Below are 22,774 nucleotides of genomic sequence, written 5' to 3' on the forward strand. Positions count from 1 at the left end.
CACAGGTCTCAAGGGTGAATGTTCTTCTTATGAAATTCTTTGGTGGCAAGTTCAGCAGCTGTGAGGTCCCAACAGACCTTCTCTGCCTTAGAGAGGCAGCTGCAGGTATATAGTTGTATGGGAAAATTAAAATAAGCCAAAGAACAAAAGCTGTTGAAGATTCCCTAACCAGACCAATAAAATCTTCTCAATTTTACTGCCTACAGGAAGTCACAGACTCAAGACTCAAAGCCAAAGCCTCCTCACATGCAGAGAGGTTTGACCACCCACAGAAGCTTTCAAGCAGCAGGGCCAGAGAAACAGGTGAGATGACTGAATGATGTGTAGTAATGCTTCCTAGTCATCACTTACAATGACCCAAGGTTTGCATACATGTTTACATCTGCAAATACTCGAAAAACCAGCTACTAGGCTGAAAATAGCAATCCATCTCTCACTTGCCACATAGCATTCATTCAAGTAATGTTAATTAAAATTTTATTTTTATTTATTTATTTTTAAAAATTTTATTTTTAATTATTAAAATTTTATTTTAATTAACTAATTAAAATATTTTTATTAAAATAATCAATATTTTTAATTAATTAAAATAATTTGTATGTGTTTCTATTTTAATTTTTAATTATTTTAATATGCACACTTGCATGCACACATGACTGCAGGTACCAACAGAGACCTCAGGCATTGTATCCCCCTGGAGCTGGAGTTATAGGGAGTTATGAGTCAGCAGATATGGATTTTGGGAACCAAACTTGGGCCCCCTGCAAGAGTAGTACATGCTCTTTTTTTTTTTTCTTTTCTTTTCTTCCAGTTTTTAGAGAGAGGGTTTCTCTGTGTAGACCAGGCTGGCCTTAAACCACAGAGATCCACCGGCTTCTGCCTCCTGAGTGCTGGGATTAAACGTGTGTACCACCACACCTGGTGGCAGTACATGTTCTTAACTGTTGGGAAATCCCCAGCCCCTCAACTAATGCCACTTTCTAATTTCCACTCTGAGGTCTACACTGAACTAAGTACTAAGAAGATTTTTATCCCCAAAATATCGTAATAAAAACCTGAAAATTGGGGTTTTACTCTGTCTGGCTAAGGAGCAAGATCAGCAGCTGGCAGGACGTCTTCAGCCTGTATGATTTCAACTAAAACACCCAAGATGACGGAGGACTCTATATCCTCTACAGCTCTCGGGGCCGTGTGCACACGTGATCTTCGCATCTCTGCTCACAGAGGACTTGCCTCGCCTCTTACCTCTAGCACTTTCACCAAGTGTTTGTATCTGCCAATGCCATGAGTGGGCTTTGTCTTGTAGTGCCGACTGGCCCTCAGCAGAATACCACCTAAGAGAAAACAAGACAAAACCAGAGACAGACAGAGCAGATATATGAAGGTAGTTCTTGGTTATTCCCAGTTTTCCCTTTCTTTCTCTCCTTTTAGCTCCTGAAATATCTTCAGCCCCCCACTACTCAGCTTCCTTCGGGAAATTCTCTCTTGAAAAAAGTCAGTGGTGGTCAAGGAGACAAACACATTTTAGTGAGACTCATTTCTTCTTGTTCCTCAACAAGCAACATTCTTTGGACTTTTTTAATTCTTTGTTTGGTTGGTTTTGTTATTGTTGGTTTTTTTTGTTTTTTTGAGGGCAATGGCTCAGCAGGTAAGGGTGCTCTTGCCAAGCCAGATGACTGAGCTCCAACTCCAGGACCCACGTGTAGAAAGAGAGAATGACCCCTGAGAGCTGCCTTCTTTCTTCCAGATGTGCACACACACCACAGACCACAAATCCTCCATACCTGCACACATACCTCAGAGCATAATTAATTAAAGTTCTTTTTAAGACAGGGTCTCACTCTGTAGCCCAGGCTGGGACTCAGTATGTGGACCAAGCTGCCGTGAAGCTCACAGCGCTCCTCCTACCTCAGCTTCAAAGGGCTGAGATCACAGGCATGAGCCACCATGCCCAGACCTTTGGAGATTTTCTGATGGAGACTATGAAGAAAAAGAAGCAGGCAGCAAAGAAAGGATTAGGGATTTCTATAAACTCTTAAAATCATGCAGTATGGCCGGGCGGCGGCGGCGGTGTTGGCTCATGTCTTTAATTCCAACACTCAGGAGACAGAGCCAGGCAGAGCTCTGTGAGTTTGAGGCCAGCCTGGTCTACAGAGATCCAGGACAGGTACCAAAACTATACAGAGAAACTCTGTCTCAAAAAAAAAAACCAAAACGAAATGAAACAACAACAACAACAAAAAAAAAAACATGCAGTACTGCACACAGCTCAGCTGCTCACCACTTGCTTAATGCTCCCAATTCAAGTCTGGGCCCAGCTTCCACAAAACAAACAAAAAATGTGATTTGATTTATTTGTGTTTATAGCACAATAGTCAATATATTTTAAGTAAACACACCCACCCAAAAAAAATCTAGGTACAGGTATGTATGTGTGTATAGAGATATATATACACCATACATACCATTATTAAGAAAAAGCATGTGAGTTCGAGGCCAGAATGTTCTACAGAGCAAGTTCCAGGACAGGCTCCAAAGCTACACAGAGAAACCCTGTCTTGGAAAACAAAAACAAAAACAAAAAAAACAGAAAGAAAAAGAAAAAGCAGAGGGCTCCCTACACGTGCATATTGCAGTGGGCTCAGGAGGAAGACTTACTGCCCATATCTTGCTTGCAAACACACACGCATAGTTTTGTTGGTTTCTCTATCGTCTCTTTGAGTCATCATCCTGGCAGTGTGATAGTTGCTATTAACTGTCAACTTGACAGGACTAGAACCACCAAAAAGACAAGCTTCTGAGCAAGTCTGTGAGGAATTCTAGATTAGGTCAACTGAGGTGGTAAGACCCACCCTAAATGTGGGGGGTACCACTCCATGGCCGGGGGTGGAGGGCTACCCCAAAAAGAGGAGGCAGGCTGAGCGCCAGCATCACTTCTCTGCCTCCTGACTGTGTGACAGAGTGTCCAGACGATCTTGTTCCTGCCGCCATGCCAGGCTGTGTACCTTCCAACTGTGAGACGAGCAAACCCTTCCTTCCTTAAGTTGCTTCTTGTCAGGATCTGCTTGGAGCAGTGGAAAAACTAACTAATATGGTAGCTCACAAAATTAGGTGAAATGACCAAGTCATTCTACAAGTAGAATTATCACTTACACTTGGGTCTATCTGACTATGTAGTTCATGCTGATAACCACTAGGTAATAACACTTGAATTTCTATAATAATATGCTAAACATAGTAAAATATAATAACATAGACTTCACAGGCAAATAGGAGTTCATTAGAGAAAAAAAAGGAAGATGAGTGTATAGTTGAAGGAATAGCACATAGACACTAACATGGGGCACATGCAAGAGCAGAAAGGCTGTGAGTGTGGCTGACATGGAGTGGGTCCTGCCAAAGATATTACAGTAAGTTGGAGGGCTGAAACCAGCAAAGCTGGCCCTTGTCAGGGGTTTGGATCTCATCATGAACAGCAATAAAAAAAAATTATATTGATGCTATTTTTAAAAAAGATTTTATTTATATTTATTTTATGTGTATGAGTGTTTTGTCTCCATGTATGTATGTGCACCACATGCATGCAGTGCCTGCAGAGGCCAGAAGAGGGCATCAGATTCCCTTGGAACTGGAGCTACAGATGGTTGTGAGTCAACATATAGGTGCTGAAAACTGAACCCAGGTCCTCTGCAAAAGCAGCAAGAGCTCTTAACTTCTGATCCAGTACTCCAGCCCCCTGTGTTTGCTTTTATTTTTTTATTTTATTTTTAAAATAGTTTATTTTTATTTTATGTGCATTGGTGTTTTGCCTGCATGCGTGAGGGTGTTAGATCTTGGAGTTCCAGATAGTTGTGAGCTGCCATGTGGGTACTAGGAATTGAACTCAGGACTTCTGGAATAACAGTCAGTGCTCTTAACCACTGAGCCATCTCTCCAGCCCTCTGTTTCTTTTTAAATGATCACTTTGGTTGCTGTGTGGAGGGAGTGGGAAGGAGTACAGACAGAGCCATAGGTGACTAAATGTCACTAGGTGTCACTAGATATCAATGTTCCTGGTCTTCATCCTCACCCCCTTTCTCCACCCTCCACAGCTACAGAACAGTCCTTCTAAAACATTTAAAATTATTACTCTTTTTCAATAATTTGGCCATTTATCCTTTTTATTTTTAGAAGTATTCACTATCGGCCAGATACTATACAGTCAGCACTGAATGAGACAGAAAAGGGTTTTGCCATATTTTTCAATACTTGATGGCGTTTCACTACCCGAGGATGACACTTCTTAGCTAAGCATTTTAATGACCCTGACTTTATAATCCAGGTCCAATTACTTTATCTCATCTCCTATTCTATATGTTCTACTAAAGGTCTACAGAAGCTTTGTAGTTGCCATGTCTTTGGTGCATTGTGGGGCTGTCCCCTCATCTTGGTGACATTCTTTTGTGGCTCTAAACACACAAAAATCAAGAGATCAGCTTCAGAGTTAGAGCTCTCTCATGCCTGCCTGATTACATAATAAAACACTGTGTAAATTAAAAACCCAGATGTCAATCACCATGCTTAAGTATAGAGACAACTCAATCACCCCTCAGTGACTTCAAAAAGTAGACAGGAAAGTGATCTTTGAGATGATGATACAGTCCAAGTTGCAAGGGCTGCAAATGCTTGCCTCAGTCTCTCATCTGCGGGAATTCTTTGGCAAGGAGACAGTCTTAAATTCACTTTGGGACAATTCCTATAATTAGAGCTGCTGGTAATTAAAAAGCTGGCTCAAACTACTGTTAAATTAACCATTTCCCCCTTAAATGAGAGGTTTGGGTCAAACTGTCAGTGGTTAAGCTGTTTAATTAGACAGTTGTTTTTATTGTAAACTGTGTAAGTCTGAAAGCCTCTTAGTCCCAGGAAATTCAACTGGCTTCTTTCCCTCTGGTCTGTCACTAAAGCTGGATTTCCTGCTGTCTCACTAACAGCCCAGCCTCCTGGGAGGAAAGGCCACCCCTCACTGACGAGGACACCAAACCCCTTGTTTCAGATTAAAAATCATTTCGTTGTCACAGTTGTAAGATGTAAAAAGCCACACTGACGTCTCCCCTTTCCTCTGTCTGTGCCACCCCTAACTGTCCTTCAGAATTCCTGTTTACTAACAGGGGAACCAAACCTGTCAACCTAGGATCGGCGTCAACAACACTGGGCCGGGCGATGGTGGCACACATCTTTAATCTCAGCACTCAGAAGGCAGAGCCAGGTGGATCTCTGTGAGTTCGAGGCCAGCCTGGTCTACAGAGAGAGTTCCAGGACAGGCACCAAAACTACACAGGGTAACCATGTCTCAAAAAAAAAAAACAAAAACCAAAAAAAAAAAAAAAAAAAGAGTAAACAACTCTGTTTTAGTTCTTTCTCTTTAGAAATTGGAACAAGCGTTTTCAGCAGAGCTATGCAAGCAGAGAATGAGGACGAAACTGGAATAACACCAGCTGAGAATCTAATTACAGGATATTCTCTCTACTCAATAGACTCAAGTCCCTCAAGGACAGAGAAAATGCTAGCACCTGGCAAACAATATATGCTCAATGTATATTTAAAAAAACAAAATAAAACTGTTCTCCACATACTCTACCAAAGTGGTCTGCAAAGATTTGTTCCTGGTAGCTGCCCACATTGTTCTGTCAAAATATCTTTTTGTCCTCCCCTCAATGCTTCTTAGACCTGAATATACCACATTCCTTCTACCTTTTGCTCATGCTGTGGTCAAGAGTACTCTGAGCTCCGTTTATTTACTTCCTTTCTATATATTTACTTTGAACTACCATGTCCAAATAAATAAGAAAAAGATAGTGACCATAAGCAGGCCTTTCCTTGGACAGAGGCAGCTGAGATGGTACCCAAAGCCCATATATTAAGTAGGTAACTGAGGGCAGAAATGGGACACTGTTCCTTATTCTTCTAAACACCATTATAACGTAATTTTGAAACTGTATATAGCTTGGGTTGGCTGGAATTAGTATGTAACAAAGGATGACCTTGAATGTTTGATCCCACTGCCTCCATCTCCCAAGTGCTGGTATTATAGGTACACACCACCATACACCACCTACACCATACATCACTGGTTCATAAGATTTGTATGCTAAGCAAGCACTGTGCCAACTAAAATACATCTCCAGCTCCAAAATGGAAGACAGCATCATCATCATAATCATCATCATCTTGTCTGCCAGGTGTGATGACACAGACCTATAATTCCAGCACATAGGAGGCTGAGGCATAAGGAGCTCTTTCCGTTTAAGGCCAGCCTGGGCTACATAAGTTAAAAGGCCAGCCTTTGTCTCGGACAAATCTTAGGGTAGAGGAGAGCTCACTAAGCATGAAACAAAATTTAGAAATCAAAGACTAATAAATTTACCTGTATGAAAATGTAAAACTTTCAGTCATCAAAAAACAAAGTCATGGCACAGTTGACTGGAAAACACAGAAAGTATATGAAATAGAAAAATGTTAATTCTTCCATTAAAAGCTTTTACAGGGGCTAGAGAGATGACTCCACACTGGCTGCTCTCCAGAGGACTCAGATCCAATTCCTAGCCCCCACATGGCAGCTCATAACCATCTGTAACTCCAGTTCCAGGGAATCCAATGGCCCTCTTGGGAGTTCTTTCTCATTTTTCCTTAACACATCAATGCTTAGCAGGCTTTACAAAAAAAAAAAAAAAAAAAAAAAAAAAAAAAAAAAAAAAAGTTTTTTTAAAAAGTGCTGCAACCTTTTGAGTTTCCCTTCCTTCCTTCCTTCCTTCCTCCCTCCCTCCCTCCCTCCCTCCCTCCCTCCCTCCCTCCCTCCCTCCCTCCCTTCCTTCCTTCTTTCCTTCCTTCCTTTCTTCTGAGATAGGGTCTCACTATGCAGCCCTGGATGACCTAGAACTCTCTATTTAGATCAGGCTGGCTTCACAGTTGGAGCAACTCTTCTGCCTCTGCCTCTCAAGAGCTGAGATAACAGGTATGTGAGATCACACCAGTTGACCTTTTAAATTTTCTATACTTTGGAATCTTACAAGATAATTAATAAATTCACCTCCTGACAATTTTTCTCTTGATTTATTTAGTCTCCAACTTCTTAAAAGTTGGGCCCCAGAGGTCCAGTGGTGAGTTACAGTACTAACCAGGCCCTCTGCAGGAGTAGCACACACTCTTAACCATCTCTCCAGCCCCACAAGGACCATGTTCTCGAGATGGACAGTAGCTCTGTCAATAGAGCGTCGGTCTTGCATGCTCGAGGACTTAAGTCAGCTGCCTGGTGTCCTCATAAAAAATGAAGCACTAGTCAGGCGGCGGTGGTGGTGGTGGTGGTGGTGGCGGTGGTGGTGCACACCTTTAATCCCAGATCTCTGTGAGTTTGAGGCTAGCCTGGTCTACTTTGTTCCAGAACAGCGGAATAGCTAGAACTGTTACACAGAGAAACCCTCAAAAAACCAAAAATAAGAATAAAATAAAAATTAAAAACTAAAAAATGAAGCACTGCAGCACACTCTTGTAACCCCTGTGGTGGGGAGGGGGAAGAGAAGACAGGAGGGTCCCTGGGACTTGCTAACTGTTCAGCTGAAACCAGTGAGCTCCAGGTAAAATGAGATACTGTCTCAAAACTGTACAAAACTTGAGGGAAACAGTTAACGCCAACCTCTGGCATACACACCTGGTGCGCGTGTGTTCACACACACACACACACACACACACACACACACACACACACACAGAGAGAGAAGCTGGTATTTGGAGATACCTAGCTCTGGGTCCAGTACTGAAGCAGTGCCTATCCACTCTTGTAACCGTTCTAATTACTACCATACTTAAAGTCTCTTACATACTGTCTTGTACACTGAGTTTGTATTTGTTCTTTTCCTTATGCCTGTATCTCTGGTACTCATTAGTCACATGACAAACAGCTGTTGGGAGCACAAAGGTCCTTGTGCTCACAGATAGCACCAGGGAAACCAGGAATGTTAAACATGCAGAGTTGTTTTTTCAAGGGAAAAGATATATAGCCTGTTTTCTGCCCAGAAGACTGGGAATGGAGGTGGCTAACAGCCTAGGTGGTGACCCCTGCATCATCTGTAGGGCCTGGACACACCAAGCTCCCACAAGCCGGCTGGAGGTGGCTAATAACCCAGGTAACCTCTGAGCTATCTGTATGACTGAGACCACACCAGATCCTCCTTCCAGGCCCTTAAGATAACGCATGTAGAACCCATCTTCATGGAAGAAGTGCCATGTACTTTGAGAACATTTCAAAGTAATTATGCCTCGTGTGCACATGGGATTGTGTTACACCAGGAAACTTCTTTCCAAATTGCACTGTACTTATATATGCCTAAAATAAACTGTCCAGTGTCAGACTGCAGAAGTTTGAACCGACACTGGCTACTGAGTCATGTTAAAACAGAGTTCCTTCTTGCCTCACATGAATCATTACTCTGCCAGCCCTGATGGTCACACAAACAGCTCTGAACTGTGTCATGACAGATAATGCAAATGTATAAAGTAGTTGAGTTGACACAGACTAAGCGTAGCTGAGTTAATAAAATTGAATGGACACTCATTGTGGATGAAAGACTGAAAAAGCCCTAGCCTGGTTGAGTGTGTACTTGAAAAACAAGTTTGAGACAGTAGACGTGTTATAATAAGCAGAGAAGCTAGTTACTTAGAAAAAAATGTATATGTTTTATCTCATTGAATTTTCAAATACCTCATTACAATTTATAGTAGAATTATCCTCCTCATTTTTTTAAATTGAGGAAACCAAGCTCCAGAGAGATAGTCAAAGGTCATAAAATGTGCCAGACACAGGGTATGTCTTTAATCCTAACACCTGTAAGCCTGTGAAAGGTCATAGACTGTGCCAGACATGCATAGGGCATGCCTTTAATCCTAACACCTATAAGCCTGAGGGAGAAGACTCATTAACTTTAAGGCCAACCTAGATGACACAGTAAGGCTCTGTCTCAAAATAATAAATAAGCAAGTAAGTAGGTAGTAGTGATGCACACCTTTAATCTCAGCACTCAGGAGACAGAGGCAAGTGAATCTCTGAGTTCAAGGCCAACCTGGTCTACAGAGTGAGTTCCAGGACAGCCAGGACTACTACACAAAGAAACCTTGTCTCAAAACAAACAAAAACAAAAACAAACAAACAAGGAATTAATCACTGAAGAAGGAAATGGTAGAACTGGAAACCAAACTCACTGCAGGGCTCTTGCTGTAACTACTTCATGTTCTTGTCCATGGTTCTAGTCTATGAAGGGAAGGATCTGGGCCCTGCCACCCTCCTAAAAAATACATTTCACATTCTAGACAAAATTATTGCAAAGTGCTAGAGGGAAAATTCCAGAAAGTAGACCACACCAAGAAATAATCACTTACCTGCAGAACAAATGGGATTCTCTTCCAAAACTCTGAATCTAAAAAGAGAGAGAAAAAAAGTATGTTGAATATAATTAGACATTCACATATATTTGCAAAATTCCTATAGCCTATATGCTCTGTGTTAGGATATGCTAACAGTAGATACTTCCTTACTATCTCCTTCCACAAACATTATTAAGCACCTAATATATACCAGTTGAAGTGGTCCTGAGAATGCAAACTAAGTACAGTATCTCTCACAAGGTCTATTTGGGAATGGTAAATATAAGACATGAGACAGCACTGATCCAGAACAGAAACGTGTACAAGAGTCGAAAGAAGTGTGACCTCTTCAACCAGGGAGTTGGAAATAGGAAATGGAATCATTTAAACTGAGTTTTTTAAAACTAGGAACTAGAGGATGGAGAAATAGCTCAGAGGTTAAGAGTACTTGCTGCTTGTGCAAAGGACCCACGTTTAGTTCCCAGCACCCACATGGCAGCTCCCAACTGTCTGTAACTTCAGTTCCAGGAAATCCAATGCCCTGTTCTGGCCTCTCTGGACAAGAGATACATGATTTTTATATATTTATATATATATATATAGGCAAACCACTCATATACATAGAATGTTTTTAAAAAAAATCTTTCTCTGGGGGCTGGAGAGATGGCTCAGAGGTTAAGAGCACTGGCTAATATTCCAGAGGACCTGGGATCAATCCCCAGCACCCACATGGGAGCTAACAATTGTCTCTAACTCTAGTTCCAAGGGGATTTGATGCCCTCTACATGCTGGCAAAACACCCATAATATAAAATAAAAAATAAATAAATCTCAAAAAAAAAAAACTTCCTCTTCTGATCCCAGGTGCTTTTGGGAGCTTCAGGTTACTGTGTAGACATGGCCAAGTTCAAGAACCACACCACACACAGTCAATCCCCAAAATGGCACAGAAATGTCATCAAAAAACCCCAATCACAGCTGAGGGAGGGTGGGTAGGTGGGAGTGGCACATGCCTTTAATCCCAGCACTCGGGAGGCAGAAGCAGGTGGATCTCTGAGTTTAAGGCCAGCCTGGTCTACACAGCGAGTTCCAGGACAGCCAGGGATAGACAAGAGAGAGAAGTGGGGGGACAGAGAGAAAGAGAGAAAGAAAAAGAGACAGAGAGAGGGAGGGAGGGAGGCTGGGATGGACGGAGGGAGGGAGGGAGGGAGGGAGGGAGGGAGGGAGGGAGGGAGGGAGGGAGGGAGGGAAGGAAGGAAGGAAGGAAGGAAGGAAGAAAGGAAGGAAGGAAGGAAGGAAGGACAGTCACAAACATACTCTTAAGGAGGTCAACCTGTTGTGGAATATTCCTTTACACTGTGCAAAGGTATGTCACTATGACTGGTTCAATAAAAGGCTAAATGGCCAATGGGCAGGATTTTCAGGGCAGAGAATTCTGTGAAGAAGGCAGAGTTGACAGCCAGACACAGAGGAAGCAGCATGGGCTATATACAGAGAAAAGGTAATAAAGCCACGGGGCAGCACATAAATTAACAGAAATGGGTAAAGTTGTTCGATAGTTAGAAACAAGCCTAAGCTAATGGCTGAGCATTTATAATTAATAATAAGCCTCTGTGTCCTTACTGGGGAGCTGGCAGTCTGATAAAGAAGTCCAACTACATCGACCCCAAGTTCCTGAGGAACATGTGCTTTGCCAAGAGGCACAAAAAGGCAGAAAAAGACACAAGCAAACAATGTAAAGGCAACAAGTGCACATGCAGAGGCCATTAATGCCCTTGTGAAGCCTAAGACAGTTAAGCCCAAAATGCCGAAGGGCCTCAGCTGTCTTACTTCATCGCTTGCCCCAAGCTTGGGAAGCAGATTCGAAACTACTTGGCCAAGTGTTGCAGACTCTGCCAAGCAAAGTCCAAGGTTCAAACCAAGGCAGAGGCCACAGCTCTAGCTTAGGTCCAGGCTCCAGCTCTAGCTCAGACTCGCAAATGTGCCCAGGTCCCTGTAAAGGCCCCATAGTTTGAAAAAGGCTGCTATCTGCCAATGTGAAGACAAGATGGACTGGTATGACACACCCACACAATATTTACAGATGGCCAGCACCCTATGTTTTTACAAATAAACTTGAAGCAAGGTCTGTTAAGAAAAAAAAAATTAAAAAATAAAAGTGACTATGGGCTAGGGTATAGCTCAGTGGTAGAGGAATTGCCTAGCATGCCCAAAGCCCTGGGTTTGACCCCCTAATACTGAAAAAAAAACAAGAAAAGGAGGACAGGAGAGGAAAAGGAACTACTACTCAGCATGACAGGAAAAGAATTCAGGCCGAAGTATGAAAAGGTATTTGGGAAATAGCAAGCAAGAGAATATGAGTAGAGCCCAAGTCGGAGATAAGATGACAGGGAGAAAAATCCAGGCTAGAGAGGTGTTCAGAAGCCAGGTCACGAAGAACCTCCTGAGCTGTACCGTTTGTTTTCACCTGTGTAGGCAAGGGAACACTGCTGGAAGATTTTAAAAACAGCAGTGAAATAATCAGGCCTGAGTTTTAAAAACTCAGCAACAAGTAAGAGATGAAATGGGAAGGCACGGGACTGAAGCAGATGGACGGGTGAGATGAACACTGAGCCTCGAAGTATTAGTGGACTCTGGGGGTTAGGGGGACAGCAGTGACAGCTAGGCTGCATGGAGAAGAGGACAGGCCAATCAGACGGCTCTGGTCCAGCTGACTAGGTATCTAGAGCATTCCAGTTTCTGCATTCTGAGAAGCTTTGAAACTAAACTGTGGTACAGACTTGAGGAAAGCAAATCTGTGATGGAATGCTGACTGAACCATTTCAAAACCGTGACACTAAGTGAGGTGTTTGATGTCACTGTGATTCGGTTATTTCATCTTTAAAATACAGGCAATAATAGGTAATAATAATGGGCCTGAAATGCTATCTTAAACTGAGTCAGTTTTTCATTTTGTGAAATGATGGCATTTGATTTGTTGTATAATATGTTTGTGACCATTAGAGACAAGATGTAAAATACCTTGGTATCACTGCAGGTATTTATCAAATAGGTAAATAATGATGGAAAAATACATTGAAATGGAAAGAGAATAAAAAGAGAAAGGCTTCAATAAATGTGATTTAAAAACAAACAAAAAAGCCGGGTGGCGGCGCACGCCTATAATCCCAGCACTCAGGAGGCAGAGCCAGGTGGATCTCTGTGAATTCAAGGCCAGCCTGGTCTACAGAGCGAGATCCAGTACAGGCACCAAAACTACACAGAGAAACCCTGTCTCAAACCCTGCCCCCCCAAAAAAACCAACCACATTGGATTTGAAACCTAATTTGAATTTATATAAGCTATATCATTTTAAAGCAATATATTTCACTCTCTTTAGACTTAGTTATTAAGTGTTATAGACCATGATAAGGATTGTAGAATTTATTTTGAGTAAGATGATATAATAGCCTTCATTATCAACTTGACTGGATTTAGAACTACCTAGAAGACACACCTCTGGATAGGTCTAGGAGGGTGTTCCCAGACAAGTTTAACTGACCAGGAAAGATCAACCTTGAATGTGGGTGGCACCATCACATGGGCTAGGGTTCCAGGTTGAATAAAAAGAAGCAAGGTAAAGAGAGCCAAGCGCAGGCTTTCACCTCTCCACTCTCTGACTGTGGATACAGTACTCCTGTTCTGGGCCCACCTTCTCCACCACAATGAACCAAACACTCTCAAACTGTAAGCCAATCTTTGATAATAATGCTAAGACCGTAGTTAATATAGATAGCTCACCATTTGAGAATTTTGGGCAGAGGAATGATGTAATTGAATATATTTTGTAAGAATCACTGCAATTTCAGTATGAAGGAGAAAAAAGTAAACATGGGGAGGAGATGGGAACCAATTCCCCAGGGTTTAGCAAAACTGGAAGCATGAGGCTGAAAACTGGGGTAAGAAATGGTGTGCCTCTGTGTATGTAAAGTGGAGCCAACAGACTCTGATGATAACGGTGGAACAAGGGAAATAACAGAATCAAGGGTAACTCCAAGGTATGAGCAATGAAATGGATGGAACACCCTTTTGCTGAAAGTGGTGAAGGAGCAATGTGGCAGGGAATTAAAACCTGAGATGCTTTGCAGACTCATAGTGGACATGAAAGCTACATCCATGTCAGCTATGAATCCACTGTTAGCTGTATTTATCATTAATATCCTTACCTTAAGAGAGAAAAGGCTTGCTTAGAAACAGCATCTTTCCAGAGGCCCAGCACCTACAAGACAACAGTCAAGTGAGGACCTTAACCTTTCAGAATGCCAAGCACCTCTTCTCACGAGGAAAACCCACAGTATACAAACCAAAATGTACCAAAGGGTTCTTACCTAGCAAACACCTATCATGCAAGCAAAACAAGGTCCTTTTTTCTTACTCTGCCCACTTCAGAAAATGCTTAAAAAAACCAAAACCCCTCTCCCACAATTTTTCATCCTGTTTCCCTTTTCCAACTTGATACATTTTTCTAACGTCAACCATAACATAGTATACATCTGCCATTCACTGCATAGTAAGAGGGCTTTCGTAAATATTCTCTAATTCACAAATACTGCAAGATAATTTTGGAGGACTAAAGCCCATAGAGGTTTTATTTTTTAAAAGTTACAGCTAATAAGAGACTAAGAAGACTGCCTCACACCAAAGACTATGCCGTTCTTACAGCACACTGACTCTATAGCAAGAGTAATAATCATACTAGCACATGTGAGAAAACAATACTAAAGAGAGGAGGCAACCGATACATTAATCTCACTCTGCCCTGTTTGCACCCATCTGAAAGATCAGTGTACTGTCCTACTAAGGAAGAAGATGGCATATAGAAGTTTTTTTATAAACTAGATCATAAATTCTAAATGTCTGAATTTCTGCTCATCATGAGCAACAATTCAATTCTTTTGACATATATATGTAAAAATATTATGCAAAAACATCAAAAAATCTTAGAAACTGTCTCAGTCAAGCCTAAGGAAATATGATGATGAAATGGAATATAATTATCAGGATGGATCTTGGAACAGAAAAAGAAAGAAATTAGATAAAAACAAAAGAAACCTGAATAAAGTATGGGCTTTTGTTAATAATAGGATATCGATACTGGTTTGTTAACCATGGAAATTACAGTATGAATATAATTGTTCCATGTACTTATTTATTTTACGGTTAGAGAGTACATGAGGAGATCTTGGACAACGTGAGGAAACTGGTTCTCTATTTCCACCAGGGTTCCAGGAACCAAGCTCGGATTGACTTACCTGCTGAGCCAGCTCACTGGCCCTAAAATGTTAATAGAGAGAGTGGGGTTTAGGTGAACTCTTCCAGCCATTAACAGTTGTTTTTTTTTGTTTGTTTGTTTGTTTGTTTTTTTTGTAAATCTAAAGCTAGTCTAAAACAGTAATTTATTTATTTATTTATTTAATTGGTATTGCTATGGTGCCAGGCCTTTGTGCACTTTTCCTAGCAACAAAGTTTCTTTAAAAAGTGCCTAATACTGTGTTGCATATTAAAAGAAATATAAAAACAAAATGTAACAAACACAATGAACTTTTAAAGGCATTATATTAAGTGGAAACAAGCAAGCCAGTCACAAAAGGCCAAATACTGTATGACAGATTCCTTTCTGTGAAATATCCAGAGTGGGCAAGTCTACAGGGAAAGGAAGTAGATTAACTGGTGCTGGAGTGGGGATGGGGTGGGGATGCCAGCTAAGGGGCATAGGTTTGTTCTAGAGTTGATGGAATGATATGCTTGTATTAAACAGCTAAAAGAAACCACAGGTATTATATGATGAAGAAAAATGTATGTCATTAACAGCAAGCATGCCTGGCAGGATTTCCTGGGGAAGAGGGTTGGAAGTTCGGAGCTTTAGCAGCTAACAGACTTTCCTAAAGATCTGTTCAAAATCAAGAACCATCTTCTGAGACAAGCGCTTAAGAAGCACTGATGAGGGGCTGGAGACATGGCTCAGTGGTTAAGAGCTCCGACTGCTCTTCCAGAGGTCCTGAGTTCAATTCCCAGCAACCACATGGTGGCTCACAGCCATCTATAATGAGATCTGGTGCCCTCTTCTGGCCTGCAGGGACACATGCAGAATACTGTACACATAATAAATACATCTTAAAAAAATAAATAAAAATAAAGATCTAAAAAAAAAGAAGCACTGATGAACAAAATGTTTACAGCCTACTTCAGTTTACATACAGTACTAACTACTACCTCACTGAGACGCTCAATATCATCCAATGAGCTCTATGTTGAGCCATCCTCAGCGGGGGAGGTTCCTCTCAGGTACAATGTACACAGTCAAGTTTTGTTTGGGGGCAAACTCAGAAAGAAATGAATAAATGGAATTCCTTCCAGCCATATATTAACCATCCATATGTATTTTGTTGAATGCCTATCCTGTGTCTAAATCACAACAAGGTAAGTATTACTAACCCTATTGTATAGTGCAGGAAACTGATACTAAATCTACCTCAAAGTCACATAGTAACTCCCCAAGCTAGCATAGGAGTTGGAGTTTTTCTGGCTCTAAAGTCTATCATTTCTCCACCATGCTACACCTCCTCTCGCAGATGAAGAGATGGTACTTAGTGGTACATCATCAGAGGGACAGCTGATGAAATGGTCCAGTGGGTAAACATGCTTGCCAGGCAAACCTGATGACCTGACTTTGACTCCTGAAACTCCTAGTGTGATGTGTATGAAACACCTACACATCACATGCATACACATTAATAATAAATAGTTTAAAAATGGCGGGGGTAGTCAACTTTAGGAAAAGCCTCTCAAAGAACGTGAGGCCGTAAAAATTATGAAGGATGTAAAGAGAAAGAACAAAGGGCAAAGTCCAAAAGGATCTTTAAAAGTATAATTGCATCTCATTCTATTACAAAAGACTATGTAGGGGATGGAGAGATAGCTCAGTGGCTAAGAGCACTAGTTGCTCTTGCAGAGGACTCAGGTTTGATTCCCAGCACCCACATACTCCAGTTCTAGGAGATCTCATACCCTCTTCTGACCTTCATAGTAGCCAGGCACACATGTGGTGAACATACACACATGCAGGCAAAACACTCACACATAAAATTAAAAATAAATAAATTTAAGTACGGTAGTTTGAATGTAATTGGTCCCCATAATCTCATAGGGAGTGGCATTATTAGGAGGTGTGGCTTTGTTGCAGTGGGTATGGTCTTTTTGGACGAAGTGTGTCACTGTGGAGGTGGGCTTTGAGGTCTCCTATGCTCAGGATACCACCTAGTGTCTCAGTTGACTTCCTGTTGCCTGCAAGATGTAGGACTCTCAGCTCCTGCACCTGCCTGCATGCCACCATGCTCCCCACCATGATGATAATGGACTGAACCTCTGAAACTGTAAGCCAGCCACTCTCAATTAAATGTTCTTTTATAAGAGTTGCTGTGGTCTTCACAGCAATAGAAACCCTAACTAAGACACTAAGTTTAAAACTTTTTAAAAACTGTATAAAGTGTGTGTATAATGTGCTTACCCTAATATGGGCCAGAGTAGGAAACTAAGAGCTTTTGGAGAGCTCAAGTTGGCTCCCCTATCACTGACCACAAAGTTACAGCACATAATGCAAAGTTCCCTGCTGGCCCAAGATCCATTCGCATGACAAATAGAATAGAAATCAGAGTGAACAGAACACACTTTTAAATGGGTCACTTCAAATAGAGGAGGCATTGGGTGGAAAGAAAGATCTGGATGAGACTGCTTTCTCTTTTGATTGTTCAGAGTCTCTACAATAGCTAAGGATTTAATTATCTAAAAGTCAGACTTAAATAGTTGACAACTTTCTGGAAGACATTCAAATTGTGTGAACTCCTCAGCTCTGGGAAATGCGCTTTCTTTTTCCTGCAGTGCCTGGCATTATTTATCAGGACAAAAGTAGTCTATTTTGAGACTGATTCCACAAATACCCCCACCCCCTCCACTCCCTACCCAGCACAATCAGCAGATGAACAGCTCTGGCTCTGTAAACAGAAGAGGAGGACAGTGACACCAGCGAATGAATGAATGGGGACACAGCTGCTGCAGTGGGTTACAAAAATACTTGTCCCATGAGCTCTGGAGCCAGCAACCAAGAAAGAAGTGCAGAGTTACCAAAGAAACCGTCACAGGGAAAAATCCATTAGTGTATAATACCTTGAAACGACAGAGTCTGGGTTGGGTTGTGAACACAGTTGTTCAGGGACCTAGGTGAGCAAATGAGACCTGTTTTATGTTCATTTGTTTTAGTTTTTTGAGACAAGTCTCTCTATATAGCCCTAGCTGTCCTAGAACTCACTATGTAGACCAGGGTGGCCTCAAACTCACAGAGATCTGCCTGCCTCTGCCTTTGAGGGCTGGGACTAAAGGCATGGGCTACCACGCCCACCTAAGAGCTGTTATGAAAATTTAAGAATGTTTGTATATTATTACTAAAGGGCCAATGACTGAGTGCCTCTTCTGTGCCAAGCATTCCACATGTTCTAATCTTTACTTCAGCTCTCTGATAGAGACCCTACTAAGATACCTGCTTGGCTGGGGAGATGACTCATCAAGTGAAGATAATTGCTGCCGAGCCTGAAGGCCTAGGACCTACGTGGCAGGAGAGAATTGATTTCTTTAAGTTGTCCTCTGACCTCCACATGTGTGCCATGGCATGCATGTGCCCACACATAGACACACACTAAATAAATAAATTTTAAAAATATAACTTCCTCTATTTTATGGGAAAGAAACCACAGGTTTACATCAACTGATTAAAATTTTAGGTTCAGCAATAGGTGCAAACCCAGGTCTGATTATGTCCAATGTCCACGTTTTCCATTCTGCCATACTACCTGTCAAAATTTAAAACAACTTATACTAGTGAAGTTTACATGTTAATACTAGTTTCAACAAGCTTGCCATTCATTAAGAATAGCCGTTATCTTAGTTAGGGTTTTCTATTGCTGTGAAGATACACCATGACCATGGCAACTCTTATAAAAGAAAACATTTAATTGAGGGTGGCTTGCCTACAATTTCAGAGGTTTAGTCCATTATCATCATGAAGGGGAGCATGGCAGCATGCAAGCAGATGTGGTGCCGGGGCTAAGAGTGCTACATCTTGCAGGCAACAGGAAGTTAACTGACTTTCACACTGAGGGAAGCTTGAGAAAAAGAGATCTCAAAGCCTGCCCCTACAGTGACACATTTCCTCCAACAAGGCCACATTATTAATAGTGCCACTTCCTTTGGGGGCCATTTTTTTCAAACCACCACAGCCATATACCTAACATCCTCTCCTTTAATCCTCATAAGCGTTCTGTGAGATGGATATCCTTACCCTCATTCATAGAGAAGAAAAACATATGTTATATACTATATAAGTGAACACATATGGGTTGCAACCCCTTGGGGGTTTGAATGACCCTTTCACAAGGGTCACATATCAGGTGTCCTGCATATCAGAGATTTACATTACAATTCATAACAGTAGCAAAATTACAGTGATAAAGTAGCATTGAAAATAATTTAATGGTTGGGGTCACCACAACATGAGGAATTGTATGTATTAAAGGATTGCAGGATTAGGAAGGTTGAGAACCACTGATCTAGCATATCCTATCATTGCAAAGCAAGTTCTGCTATTACATGATGGCTCTTTCTTGGACTAAACAATACCCTGACATGCATTCCAGTTCTTACACAGGGTATGTAGCTTTTTAGATTTATTATTTTTTATTTCTATTGATGTTGAGTGTGTACCACATGTATGTAGTTCCCACAGAGGCCAGGAGAGAGCTTGGGGTCCCCTGCAGCTGAAGTTACATGCTGGAGTGAACCTGTAACTGGAAGAGCTGCGAGTGCTCCTACCACTGAACCACCTCTCCAGGAAGATTCCTTTTGCCCTGGGTGGTTCTTGCTTGGATTCATCCATTAGAAATTTCAAGTTAACCTGAGTGAAAGGACAAATACCTAGAGACTGAGCTACTTGGGAGACTGAGGCAGGAGGATCACTTGAACCTGGAAGTTCAAGGTCAGCCTGGGCAAAAAGTAAGATACTATCTCAATAAAATAAAACAAAGTAGCCTAATTCAAAAGAGGAGGAAGAGAAAAGGAGGCAATAAAAAAGAAACCCAGAAGCTTCACCTTCTTCTCGCTGTCCTTAGCCAGTACCTACAAGGCTGACAGCACCCCTGTGCCCCATCCATAACAATGCATCTGCTACTTAAACACCATCCTGGTTCAGAACTCAAACATTTGCAGACACCTCTTACTATCAGAAGGGGCTCACATCTAGAAAATCCAAACCAATCTCCCTGTGTCTTCCATGGTTTGAACCTAGTTCCCCACTCTCGTATAATAGAATAAACACAGTTCTGCACACTAGCACCTCAATATTTGAATACAATGATCAATGCTTTCAAGTTTAAGTTCTTTCAAATATTGCTGCTTCTAATGTTTCCTGTGGCTGTCTTCTTCCAACATAACTGTATTGACCATCAAAATCTATTTTCCTATAGGTCACTAGGAGCACAGATTTTCTAGCCACTGACATTTGAATGTCCACATCTATTCTGTCTGCTGGGATTGCTTAATAATATGTGAAGAACAAATAAAACTACACAATGACTACAAAATACCAATATCTCTATTAGCACCATCTTTCATCCCTTACAAAGTACTCAGTCTGCTTACAGTATCCTCTATCATACTTATTGGGTTTATTTTTCTTTTTATTTATTTTTCATTTTTTGAGACAGGGTCTCAAGTAGCTTAGGCTGGCTTCAAACTCAATCTGTAACAAAGGCTGTCCTTGAACTCCTGATCCTCCTGCCTCTACTTCCCAAGTTCTAGGATTAAAGGCACTACCCCAATGCCTGACTTTGTCAGACGATGGTCTTAATGTCAGGTTTCAAAGGGCTCTTCTGGAGTACGGATAGTTGGGAAACACATTCTTAGAACACTGATCCTCCCTTCCAGGATTCCTTGGAAGGAAGACAAACAGAACCAGAGAATAGACTGGAATGTTGAAATTGACTTATTTCTATTATCCTTGCACCAGACCTGTTCTCACAAGTTAGCTAGAAAACCAGTGAGTCCTTCCATAAAGGATGAAGAAAGAAACTCAAGTTTAGAGACATTCAAGTTTAGTACCATATCCATAAATGGCAATGACGGATTTATACTTTACATTTAATGTCTACAATTAATGCCTAAAATAAAATCTCAATATGATGAGAGAGAAAGAGAATATCAAAAATCTAAGCAGCATGATACAAACGAAAAGCCCAACTGAGATCTGTTAAATTTGTTATGGTAAGAGAGAAATAGGGACCGGATTTAAGAATAGTGATTTGGCTGGGTCAGTGGAGCATGGCTGAGATCCAAGCACTGGGGAAGCTCAGGCAGAAGGACTGTAAGTTCAAGTGTGGGCTACATGTTAAGATCCCTGTCTCATAAAGAGAATGAAGGCTGGGAGGGGAGGGACTGGGAGGAGAGGAAAGAGGGGGAAACAAACAAACAAAAAAAATGAAGGCTCCGCTAGTTCTTCCATAGCTTCTTAAATAAGATTTTGGAAGCCAAAGAGTAACAACAAAATAGTTGGTTCTTTGACAGACTCTTAAATACGATTTTTTTTTAAATGTAGTTCATCATTATCATATTCCTCTTATCACCGAATAACTTCATTCATATCCCATCCACTTCAGCATGGTAAAATTCTTTAAAGTTAATTAAATGTAAAAATAAAATGACCTGCCCAAGGTCAGACAATTTATGGGGGCTATATCCCGGCGTCCTAATTCCATAAGTGGGCTCTTCCTGGCCAAAGAGCAGCCAGGTGACGAGGGAGGGGGCGTGGCGGGAGACTGCAAAGTTCACCCTTGGCGGAGGGAGGAACTGATAGTGAAGCACCGCACGGACTGCTGGGACGGGCCTGTTCGCAGAGTTCTAGGCCCGGATATCTGCTCGCCGCCACTTTCCAGCTCTGCTTTTCTTCCGCCTCCCCAGCGCCCAGCGTGAGTGGAATCTGCGTTACCTTTCCCAGGGTTCCGCTCATTCTTGCTTACTGCAGCTTCTAAGCAAACCGAAGATCCGCCCCAGAAGTCACGACCCCTGGGCTTCTGAAACACTGCCGGGAAAGTCTTAATCTGGTCCGTCTACAAAATCCGACCGAGATTCTCTCTACGCCCGCAGCACCTTGGTTCCGGCAGTTTTTAAAACCCAAGGAATAGAAATCTCCCTAAATTCCACTGTCATTCCAGGGTGTGTCACGCTTCCTGTGATTTCTCTGGGCAGTATTAGTTGCCATTCTTTGTTACTCGAGTGCTTTTCACATAATTTTGGTATTTCACCTATGAAACTATATATTATTTACTGTCTCTTCCCCATATTTGATTGAAATCCTTTAGGACTCGTATCTGATTAATTCATTCCAGCGTCTAATATAGAACATAGAAATCTTGACTTGCAACCTCGACTCAGGGACCTGATTAACCCCGTGTGAACCTTCCTAACATTCCATTCCCTCATAATAATTGAGAATAATTATCTTTTATTGAGTGCCCACTGTGTGTAATACTTTGTGCTCACCTTATTCTTCACAAGCCTCCTAGAGAGATGTTGCTCGGTGTTACAGATAAAGATTTGAGAAATCAAGAGATTAAGAGACTTGTCTGGGATCTGTGAACTGAGAGCTGAATTTCAAGCCGTCTTGTTTATGTGAAATGTTTTCACTCTGACACACCCCTTCTTACATGAGATAATGTCAACGTACCAATTCATTTATTTACATAATAAAAACAGACCTGTATTGTTTTTGGGACAGGGTCTCCAGTGTAGACCAAATTGGACTTGAATTTGTGTTTGCTTCCAGGGTGCTTTGATTAGAAATGGCATCACACCCAGCTACAAACTATTTTCCTAGAAATACTTTTTGCTCCTTGGATAGAATCCTGGGAACACAAAAATGAATATCCCATGGTTCCTGTCCTTAAATGGCACGTATAAACTATTATAGAGCAATAAGAAATTCAAGATACCAAGCTAGTCATATAAACTCTGTGTACAGAAGGAGTATGTGAGTACATAATAAAGTCAGCATTGAGTGAAATAACAAATATGTAATGATCTCTTTTTATTATTTTTTTCTATTGTTGCTTTGTTTTGTTGTTTGGTTTCTTCTATGTAACAGCCCTGGCTATCCTGGAACTGACTCTGTAGAGCAGGCTGGCTACTGTTGCTGTTCTCAAGAAAGAAAAGGTGCAAAAACTGGTGACTAGAGGCTGGAAAGACTGCTCAGCTGTTAAGAACTCCTGCTGCTCTTGCAAAGGACCTGAGCTGGGTTGCAGCCC

General features: G+C 41.5%; 1 protein-coding gene across 1 annotated transcript in view; it reads right to left on the reverse strand.

Annotated features, from left to right (window-relative positions):
• The window catches only part of Mrpl48 (mitochondrial ribosomal protein L48), a 64,964-nt gene that overhangs the window by 23,295 nt on the left and 18,895 nt on the right, over positions 1-22,774 (reverse strand). The window contains exons 3-5 of the mRNA XM_076559284.1: positions 13,598-13,650; positions 9,409-9,446; positions 1,246-1,334 (exon numbers count right to left, since the gene is read on the reverse strand). Of these exons, the coding sequence (XP_076415399.1) occupies positions 1,246-1,334; positions 9,409-9,446; positions 13,598-13,650 (180 nt within the window). The remainder of the gene's footprint in view (positions 1-1,245; positions 1,335-9,408; positions 9,447-13,597; positions 13,651-22,774) is intronic.

The sequence above is a fragment of the Peromyscus maniculatus genome, chromosome 1 (genome assembly GCF_049852395.1).
Source record: "Peromyscus maniculatus bairdii isolate BWxNUB_F1_BW_parent chromosome 1, HU_Pman_BW_mat_3.1, whole genome shotgun sequence".
Classification (NCBI taxonomy): Eukaryota; Metazoa; Chordata; class Mammalia; order Rodentia; family Cricetidae; genus Peromyscus; species Peromyscus maniculatus.